Raw genomic sequence first — 10,314 nt, forward strand, 5'->3', positions numbered from 1 at the left:
CTTCGATGTTAGACAGTCTTTGGTCACATGACAAGGACAAGAAAAACAAAGTGAAACTAAGATCGAGGTGTATGTGTAAAGTGTGCTAATGATTGTCATTTACAGACAGTTTTATATCAACTTGAGTTCTGGTTCCGATTATCAGTTTTTACAGGTATGACTGTTACACTACATCTAGTTTAAAAAAAAAAAAAAGTCTAATCTCTCTTAATCTCTTTGTTTCACAGCGGAGGAGTATTGCACTTTGTACACAGACTCACAAAATAAATACCATGATTTGAAGGAGTGTATATGGCATTGCTGTGGTGATTGCAGTAATAAATATTGCTGCACAAAGAGAAATGAACGTTTCACTGAAGAACAAGCTAACTGTCAAAACTGGTGTGTCTTTGTTTTTCTCTTCCTCATTACCAAATATTTAGTCATAATTCATAGTGTGACTTTCAAAAGATATTATGAAAACATTGCTTTTCTTTATTGAAGGTCTTCCTCCACTCCACACAACATAACTGTTGTGGAGGTAGCAATCATTATTGGTGGAGTTATTCTCTTCATCATCTGTGTGTGTCTTATCATCTGCTTTTGCTCTCCATGTTTGTTCTACAAATTGTGCAGAAAACAACCCAATCAAAGACGAATAGATAAGCCACAATTTCTGCATTACTTTTAGCTTCCACAATAAACAGGTTTTAGTGTTGCAAAGATAAGAAAACTGGACCTTGTAGAAATATTCACACTTCTTGAACCTCTTACTTTGCCATGTTAAAAACACAAACTTAATATCAAAATACATAATTTTTTTATATTAGGATTTTTTGTGATTGAGCAACACAAAGAACCGTGGAGCTAGAAAAAAATGGAACAAAATCTGAAAAGTGACAATCATTTTTATTGAGACCGTGCATAAAAATGGTCTGAATTTTTATTCAATTATCCATCCATCCATCCATCCATCCATCCATCCATCCATCCATCCATCCATCCATCCATCCATCCATCCATCCATCCATCCATCCATCCATCCATCCATTTTCTGCCGCTTATCCGGGGTCGGATCGTGGCAGCTTGTACCATATGCAGGCGGGGTATTTATATCCCCCGCCTGCATATAAATACACCCCCATCACAGTCATCGTTTCAAAAGATAAATTAATTATTTTTTCTTGTTTCCTCAGCTTCTCCATGGTACCCARCTCCTTTTGTACCAGGGCAGGCGATGTACTCTCTCAGTCCTCCCAATCAGCCTAGCGCACCTCCACTGCCTTCAGATGAAATTGATCTGCCCCCCTACAATCCTATATATACCACAACATTGATCTGAAAGCTTGCTACTCAGTTAAACTGTGTATTTCAAAGATCTAGTTCAGCCATTTTGGTATTATCATTGTCCTGAAAAACTCACYATAGGGWRWTAAATYAGRACAAWATTTGTGGAGAACTGAATATGTGCTACTGCTTTATTGGTGTCTGTTTGTGTAGCTGTCATCTTTCACATCCTTGTGTAAAATGTGAACAAAAGTCAGATATCCTGTTCACATGCAAATGTGAACAGGATTTGCATGTGACTTGCATGTGACTGTAAATTTCTCATTAGGGTCAAATTTACAGTGTGAAATTCAGAGAACTGTTTGTGTGTTCATGTTCATTCATGATCTCTGCAGAAAAGTTCCATTMGTTCTTGGTTTCTCTGTTAAGAGTAAATTGAAAATGAAAGTATGCAAAGCAAACAAAAAGCGCGTTTATCTGACATGACTGAGATTCTTATAGTAGCCCAGAAGAGGGCGCCTCTGACTCTGTTCTTTGTAAATATTTGTGTCTAAACCCATTTCTGCTTCCTGTTTTTCTCTCAGTTTTGTCCAGTTTAGCAATGCATTGTTGTGTGTTAAGTAGGTTTATGGTCACAAGGTCTGCCTTGTTACATTTCTGTTTGGTTGTTAAATATCTGCATAAACTCTGCAGAAGATCATGAATAAACTTCTATTTTTTTTAAAAACAAACACATCTTCCAGTTTTTTGTTGTTCTTGGAGTAAATATGCAGTCATTCAGGTATTCATTTACTTTAAGTCTACAGTAAATGGTTTATTAAACATGGACTAATAAGCAGCTTTCAATTAACTCACCCCCCATCCTATGTAGCTCAGTGATTTTTCTTCTGCTGTTCAACCATTTTGGTTAATTTTAAATTTCCCATAAATACTTGCTGAAATGATGAGACTCTTTTGTACAGCCTTTATTATCCTGTATTGATAAATATATGGCTTGATAAATCCCGTTTGTATCAGAAATCTCTGCATTGGATCAAATTTCAGCACAGTTTAGCTCAGTTTTATCCTGATTCAATTTTGGTTCACACCTGTTAATTTATTTGTGCCCAAAACAGAATACATATATTCCAATAAAATATAGTTATGACAGATAATACCTGGGAAAAAAGAGACAAATCAGTTAGCTTGCGGCCAAGATTTGTTGATTGATCAAATGCGTAGATTTCCGTCAAGTCATTCTGTATAAATAAATAATTCTAGATAAAACAGCAAATAATTAACCACCTCTTCCCCCAGTTTTCCCCCTCTGTATTGTTACGTCTATGTACATCCAACACCTTCTACTGAAAAACATAAAAAACTGAAATCAGATGTCATCAATTGGACAGGGGAGACAATAGAGGGGGATTGTGCGATATTAAACTATTACAGCCAGCGCTCCATCAATTAGGATTTGTGAGCAAGTGAAAATCTTCTGATATTATCATTAGAGTGGAGCCTGAAACATGGGTGTGATGCTGATTTATGGAGACACTAATCTGGAGATCATTCTTATTCTTCTTAATCTGCAAGTATTTTAATATAGCTTCAACTTGTTGATGATTACTCAACAGGACGTTCACGGCTGAAAATTGTTGGTTTGTCTATCTGCAGACTTGTTCCATTAAAATGTGTAAAATTGTATGTTTAAATACAACAATGTTGCTGCATTAAAAAGAGAATTAGGAGACATAAAGACCAGCTAATGTTAACAACTTGGTTGAAATGAAAAGGCACAGACTTTAAAAACAGGACTTAAAATTTTTATCCAAAAACTCAAAAATGGACAAATGTTGCCCTTTAACTCAGGGGTCTAGATAATAAGGATGAGGAGGAACAGAAAATGTACATGCATTGATGTATTGTAAAATATAAGAGCCAGAAAGGGAATGATTGAGAAAAATAGTAAGAAGGATATGACTGGAACAGAGTCTTGAAGGAATATTAGGAACATAGAGGATATTTATAGATTAATCAAAGCACTATTTATTTATCTTCATAATACAAAAATAAAAGATCCAGTTACATGGATGCGAGTTTCCTTTCAGTCGATTCACTCGGTACAACACATAGAGTATAGGATATCACGCCCCCGCGTGGCCTAATTGAAGACACCTTTAATCACGCCTTTAGGCAAATGACGTGTGATGACGGGTGGCAGGCCCCACCTGCATATAAATACACCCCCATCACAGTCATTATTCTGTTCTTATGCTCTTCACCTTGCTGAGAATACCTAATTTCTAACCCGTGCTTTCTAGCTGCTGATAGCTAGCATCGCTCTTGTTTTTTCCAAAACTAGCTTAACTGCTCATGTTAGTGTTTGCTACTGCTGCCTGCTGGTTAGCGTGTCTGCCCGCAGAACTCTACACTGTAAAAAATAAAACATAGATTTTATGGTAAAATGCCAGCAGCTGGGATTGCCGAAAATCCACCGTAAAACAAAGAAATGTTTTACCTGTAATTTTTTTTATGGTTAAATTTTGGCAACCCCGGTTGCCAGCGTTTTACCGTAAAACAAAAAAACAGGTTTTACCCATAATTGTATTTTACGGTTGAATGTTGGCAACCGCGGCTGCTGCCGTTTTACCGTAAAAAAAAATACATAAATAAATTTTACCTGTATGTCATAATGGAGTCTAATTTCTTAACCCACATGCAGAACACCAGGCAGAGAACAGAAATCAGTTAAATAAGTTTATTGTAAACACAAAATATCACAGGAGGCGAGGAGCAAGTGAGACTGACAACAGGGTAATACAAAGAGGATTGGTTTACTGCGGAGGTGTCAGTGGAACTCTGGCAACCAGTAGGTCCAAAGCATCACGAGGAATAACCTGAGGAAGAAGAACAAAGAGATATCACTTGAAGTCCACAACAGGAGATCACAATGAGATGCATGGAGGGCTGGAGTACCAAATACTGGCTAACACTCTGGATCTGAAGTGTCGGCAGCGCCGTCGTCATATACTCCTCCAGATGATCTGATTATTTGCAGCTGTGCAGGAATCCAAGAATCAACAGCAACGCTCTCAGGAGGGAACAGTATCTTGGCTGATCCACTCTGATGGTAAAAGAGGGGGAAAGCAGCTAAAAGGAACCATTCCAACAACCTGGGTTCCCAGCACTGTAAATAGTTTTTACGGTGGAATTTTGCCAACCCCTTTTCTTTGCTCTCTTTTTTCCATCCTTTTCACTTTGCCGCTTCATGGAGCTCCACTCACGTTAACTTAGTAGGCTCAGCTGGTGACAAGCTTTACCCAGAATGCACTTGGAGACAATAAGGACGATCCACTTGTAATTTAATGTGTCATAAAGTTAAATGTAAGAGTGAAAATTCGCCAGTCACGTAGGACAACATTTTATTCAATATTTTACACTCACTATGTCACTAAAATCGGTTTTGGAAAGTTTTTAGCAACCGTGAGTCAACAATGACTGGAGCTTGCTATATAATCTACTGGGGCACTGTTTACGATAATCCTACATACATCATACTCAACAGCAGAGACTCTTCCTTCTCAAGTTCTCGTCAGTCTTGATAAAGGGTTGGATCCCTTAAGTCATATGCTGCCTCCCATCTGGGCTGCTCGCTGCCCCCTCAGGCCCCTCCGTAGCTCCGCCACTGCTGTCGACCAAAATTCCCAGTATTTTACAGTATTTTCTAAAATACAGTAAATGTCTGTAAATTACAGTATCTTACCGTATTTCCTAAAATACGGTAAGATACCGGCAGCTGTGGTTTTCCCTTAGTAAAATTGGTCATATCCTTTTGGTAAATTAATGATGCTGACGGTACTGAAAAATTAGGTGGAATTGCCCTTTACCCAACTTCACCTTCATCCAAGCAGCAGGGCCTACCATACAGTTGTGACAAATCTATGGTGTCCTAAAATTAAATAATCCCAAATACATCGTTTAATCAAATTCTCTCATAATGATGTAGGAGTTTGCCCCGCAATCGGTGGATTGCCAGTTTTATACCTGGTCTTCCTTTGAGATTTCAGTTTGATATATTAAAGTCATTATAGATTTAGTTATTAAAAAACAAACCCAAGTATCATACCAGCATTCTAATCTATGTAAATTACTTTTGCAGTCTGGTTTATGGTTTTACATCATAGATATAAACATCAGCAAGGAGTGCTGTGGTGGCGCTGGGGTGTATCACAACCCATGTATTGAGGCCTTAGTCCTCATGGTGGTGGTTGCAGGTTCAATTCCCGGCCTGGTGACATTTGCTACGTCTTCCCCAGCTCTCATAACCCTCCTTTCTGTCAAACTACTTTTGAATAAAGGCCAACAGAACCTTTTAAAAAAAAAAAAACATCAGCAAAATTTGGAATTTTGGCTGATAAATTCCATTAATTTTAAGGTAATTAGCTGCAGGCAATATTACAAAAATATTTTTTCGGAATTTTATAATTACTTAGATTTTTACAATAGATTTCTGTTTTCTACATTTCAAAATCACCTGCAATATATGTTTATGGAGTTATTGTAATTCCATGTATTTTCTACAGTAATTAAGTGCTTTTTATATAGTCAGCACCTGTAACTATTTTACCATTTTTTGCCGTAAATTTATGGACTTATTTTACAGTGTTGACTGACGGTGATTCCACGTATTTTCTACAGTAATAAAATGTTTCAGATTTTACGGTCAGAAACAGTTATATTTTACCATTTTTTACCGTGAAATTTACTGACTTTTTTTTTACAGTGTACATTAATGCTCCTTTCACAGGCAAGCATAACATGTTCTGTGACTGTTATCACAGCCTGTTTGCATTTAATTTAATATCTTCTGGGCTTCAACTGCCAAACCCCCGTACCAAAAACCCCCCTAAATTAAACCTTTCACTGAACACCTAATTTAAAAATACTAAAATCTAAAAGACTGGCAAGTATATATACATATCAGTTAAAAGTGTTAACCCTTATGTCTATCTCACACTGAACAGTGTTTTCCATGTGTTAAGGAATGCTGTCGAATGAGTTCTTTAAGGGAGGGACATTCAAGTTCCAACAACCAACAACCATCTCGTTGCAGAGTCATTTCTTTGGTACGGCGCTTCATGGCAGTTATGGTCTCAAGTGTTTGGGTCAGAGTTTTGTGTATTTTCTGTTTGATCGAGTTACCAGAAAGAAGTTTGGGGTGAGTTTTTCTTAATTCGCGTTGGACAGACAAAGACTGCCTTCGATGTTAGACAGTCTTTGGTCACATGACAAGGACAAGAAAAACAAAGTGAAACTAAGATTGAGGTGTATGTGTAAAGTGTGCTAATGATTGTGATTTACAGACAGTTAGGTTTTTATCTGTTTGACTGTTACACTTTAATGATACATCTAGTTTTTTAAAACAGTAATCTCTCTTGATATGTTTCACAGCGGAGTATTGCACTTCGTACACAGATTCACAAATATCATAATTTGAAGTTGTGTGAAAAGTATTGCTGTAGTGAATGCAGTAATAAATATTTGTTGCAGAAACAAAAATTAGCTGAAGAGCAATAGGCTAACTGTTAAAACTGGTGTGTCTCTGTTTTTCTCTTCCTCATTACCAAATGTTTAGAATTTATTCATAGTGTGACTTTCAAAAAATGTTGTGAAAACATCGTTTGCTTTTCTTTTTTGAAGGTTCAGCCACTTTGGAGACGATCAAATCATTATTGCCATTATTGTTGGAGTTATTCTCTTCATCACCTGTGTGTGTCTTATCATCTGCTTTTGCTCTCCATGTTGCTGCTTCTACAAATTGTGCAGAAAACCACCCAACCAAAGACAAACAGGTAAGCCACAATTTCTGCATTACTTTTAGCTTCTACAATCAACAGGTTTTAGTGTCGCAAAGATACATACGGAAGAGGATTAGGGCCACTGAAAAAAAATAAAAACAGTTCTGACTTTAATCTCATAATTCTGAGATTAAAGTCATAATTCTGAGATTAAAGTCAGAATTCTGAGAAAAAAGTCAGAATTCTGACTTTAATCTCAGAAATTAGAATTCTGAGATTAAAAGTCAAAATTCTGAGATTTTGACTTTTAATTTTGGCCCTAATCCTCTTCCGTAGATACGAATACTGAACCTTGCATAAATATTCACACTTCTTTGAACCTCTTCATACTTTGAAGGTAACCTGCAAGAGAGGGGAGCGGCTGTAAAAAATCAATGGGCTCACTGTGAAGTGAGTGCACCCACTAATCAGGCGTGACTGATTAGTTTTTGAAAAACTATCTAAAACACGACTTAATCAGTTAATTTTTTTTCTTTTTTTCATTTTATATTGTTTCTGATCAGCAGCGGTGCAATACGTCAACCGCTGAAGGTTTTGAGTCGATCTCAGCATAGGTGACACACTGAACGCCGCCAGGACGCTGAGACTAGCACGTCCTCCTCTGACTCCTTATCAAAACGTTCATAACTTTATTAAAGAACAGGAAACCCGACGAGGGTCCCCGTTGTCAATCAGTGTTGCTTCCTAAGTGGACAGTTTGATTTCACAGAAGTTTGATTTACTTGGGAGTTATATTTTGTTGTTTAAGTGTTCCCTTTATTTTTTTGAGCAGTGCATATCAGTGGCGGGCCGTGCATTTCACACCTAGGCCTTCAGTAGTGCTCCGTCTGAATCAATCCAACCCTCAATAACTATTTTATGGCTATAAAACTATTGCAGGTACAGCTGCGACACACATAAAAAAAGCATCAAAAATAACCTGATAACATTGCAATATTATTTGGGAATGTAGCAACATTTTACTCACCAAAAATCCTGATTATTTGTACACAAAATCCATCCTCCTTTCTTTCCTCAAGAAGATTTCAATTACTCTGTTGTGCAGATTATCCGTGCGTTTCAGTTCCATCAAGAAGTCCTTTTCTATCGCCATCGAAGCCAATGCTGAACGTCGAGCCTGCCTTGTCGTATTTCTGGCTTAAGTTTTAATTCGCTTAAGGGCTGAGAATGTCTGTTCAACAGAAGCTGTAGACACGGGGATGGTCACCGCCAAACACACAGAAACATCGTTGCTTCTAAGTGTCCCCGGCAGTGCTTTGATGCCTCGTTACTGCCTTGGTTAGGCAAGTCAAATTTACAAATCCAGTGTGGTTCCAAACACAATGTCGATCAGTGGCAAATAACAAGCACTCCCAGACAGGGGTGGAGCTATAGAGGAGGCTTGAGGGGCGACTGCCCCCGGGCCCGGGTCGGATGGGGGCCCGGGTCTGGAGGTGCCACAGAGGGAGGAATGGTTTCAAGTCGCTTAAATGTCTGATTATAGACGGAGAAAGTGCGCCCTCGCCTGTTGAGAAAGATGTATTTAATGTTAAAGTGAACAGTTTCAGTTTCGTTCCTCGGAGCCTGTGAGCCAGGAGTACCGCTCGTAGTTAGTAGACTGAAAGTGGAGGACAAATCCTTTTCCCGGTTGTGACAGGCTTGCTAGCTTCGGAGTTGCCCGACCTTGCTTAACAATGTCCAGCTTTTCTTGAAAAGTCCGTCTTGAAAATTGCTTTGACAGTAAATCTCCTACCAAATCCATTTCTCCTCCTCCTTCAGCCATTGTGGGTTGACAAATCAAGACAACAATATCTTTGCTTGTGCAGCTCGCTACAGATGCAGTTTGCTAGCTCTGGCAGTACACTGTTTGACTATCCAATCAAAGCGTGTGAATACGCTGACGTTTCCGTGCTCCTGCTAGAGGGCCTTGGTGTCGCCAACTCAAAATCTGATTGGTTGAAGCAACAGTTTGATCGATATTTATTTTATGCTACATAGCCCGCAGAACTGATTGTGAAGGCCTCCAGGCAGATTTATTTGACCCTGGCAACAAATAGTGGCTGAAATGTGATTGATTAAATACTTAAATATGAAAATACACGTCTGGAAACAGCGCAACCAGGGGGCTAGCAATGAAAGGAAGCGGACAGACCATTTGGAATTATTTAATTCATGGACAAAATATAATTAACATCAGTCTGTGATTCAGATATTTTTAGGCCAGCAGAGAAGGCCTTACAGGTCTTGACGGCCCATATGTTTTATATATATATATATAAAACACAAACATATCTGGCGATCGTGTGACAGTCAAACTAAATGTGTTGCTTTCTCCAGTAGTAACAAACATGCCCCAGCCTCACTACTCACCATCTGGATCTCAAGCACAGCCTCCAGATTACCAGGCCGTGGCGGGAGACGAGGGCTCCACGGCGCCTGCCACCCCGCCACCATCATATATGGAGAGCAGTAAGTTGTTTCATTAGCTGCCGAACCTTGTTTCAACCTCTGACTGTACGACTTATTCATAAAGACAATCAGAAGATAATCCTAGAAGTCCAGGTCAGTCTCTTGAGAATATCTAATCAATTCTTTAGCATATTTCTAGTCCTTTCATTTACCATGAAGTCAGATTTAGTCCTGATGTGTATGGATGCAAAAACAAAATGTGTTTTATGGGAGCTTCCAGTTAGCATCAGGCAACCCAGCTCAACTGATATGCTTTGATATCATTCTTCTCTGCTAAATGGAACCATTACACATCTAACAATATTATAGTTAACAGCTGGAAAGAAATTTTACCCATCTGAAGCTCAGGCATTAACATTTGTATTCTAATGAAACAATAAATCCAGAAAATTATGTGGAAAGCAACATTTTATTTTTGATGTTGAATTAGTTTAAATTAGCAGCGAGGTGTAGTGTTAAAACAGCTTGCACAGCTTGCAATTTTTTAAACAAATTAATATAAAAAGACATGTTTCTGTTATGACAAGCAATAGAAACTGTACATCTGGTACATCATGCTCGAAAGCTTTGCCCCTCACTACTACGTTTTGGGTGTGACAGCTATTTATCGTCTCAAAAGATACATTAATTATTTTTTCTTGTTTCCTCAGCTTCTCCATGGTACCCAACTCCTTTTGTACCAGGGCAGGCGATGTACTCTCTCAGTCCTCCCAATCAGCCTAGCGCACCTCCACTGCCTTCAGATGAAATTGATCTGCCCCCC

General features: G+C 38.4%; 2 protein-coding genes and 1 long non-coding RNA gene across 3 annotated transcripts in view; 2 read left to right on the forward strand and 1 right to left on the reverse strand.

Annotated features, from left to right (window-relative positions):
• The window catches only part of LOC108166279 (protein shisa-5-like), a 3,175-nt gene extending 1,764 nt beyond the window's left edge, over positions 1 to 1,411 (forward strand). The window contains exons 2-3 of the mRNA XM_017304629.1: positions 484 to 669; positions 1,162 to 1,411. Coding sequence (XP_017160118.1) covers positions 484 to 669; positions 1,162 to 1,321 — 346 coding nt within the window. The 3' untranslated portion in view covers positions 1,322 to 1,411. The remainder of the gene's footprint in view (positions 1 to 483; positions 670 to 1,161) is intronic.
• A 2,578-nt stretch (positions 1,412 to 3,989) lies between these two features.
• On the reverse strand, positions 3,990 to 4,365 carry LOC103464426 (uncharacterized). The gene is made up of 2 exons (XR_533655.2): positions 4,222 to 4,365; positions 3,990 to 4,142 (listed from the first exon to the last, which is right to left on the reverse strand). It is a non-coding gene; the product is annotated as an uncharacterized LOC103464426 (long non-coding RNA).
• A 1,813-nt stretch (positions 4,366 to 6,178) lies between these two features.
• On the forward strand, positions 6,179 to 10,311 carry LOC103464621 (protein shisa-5-like; the record flags this gene model as incomplete). Its single annotated transcript, XM_008408841.2, has 4 exons — positions 6,179 to 6,463; positions 6,946 to 7,097; positions 9,420 to 9,551; positions 10,202 to 10,311. Coding segments are annotated over exons 1-4 (558 nt in total), but the record flags the coding sequence as incomplete, so codon positions are not given.
• Positions 10,312 to 10,314: the final 3 nt, after the last annotated feature.

Source organism: Poecilia reticulata, linkage group LG5, assembly GCF_000633615.1.
Source record: "Poecilia reticulata strain Guanapo linkage group LG5, Guppy_female_1.0+MT, whole genome shotgun sequence".
Taxonomy (NCBI): domain Eukaryota; kingdom Metazoa; phylum Chordata; class Actinopteri; order Cyprinodontiformes; family Poeciliidae; genus Poecilia; species Poecilia reticulata.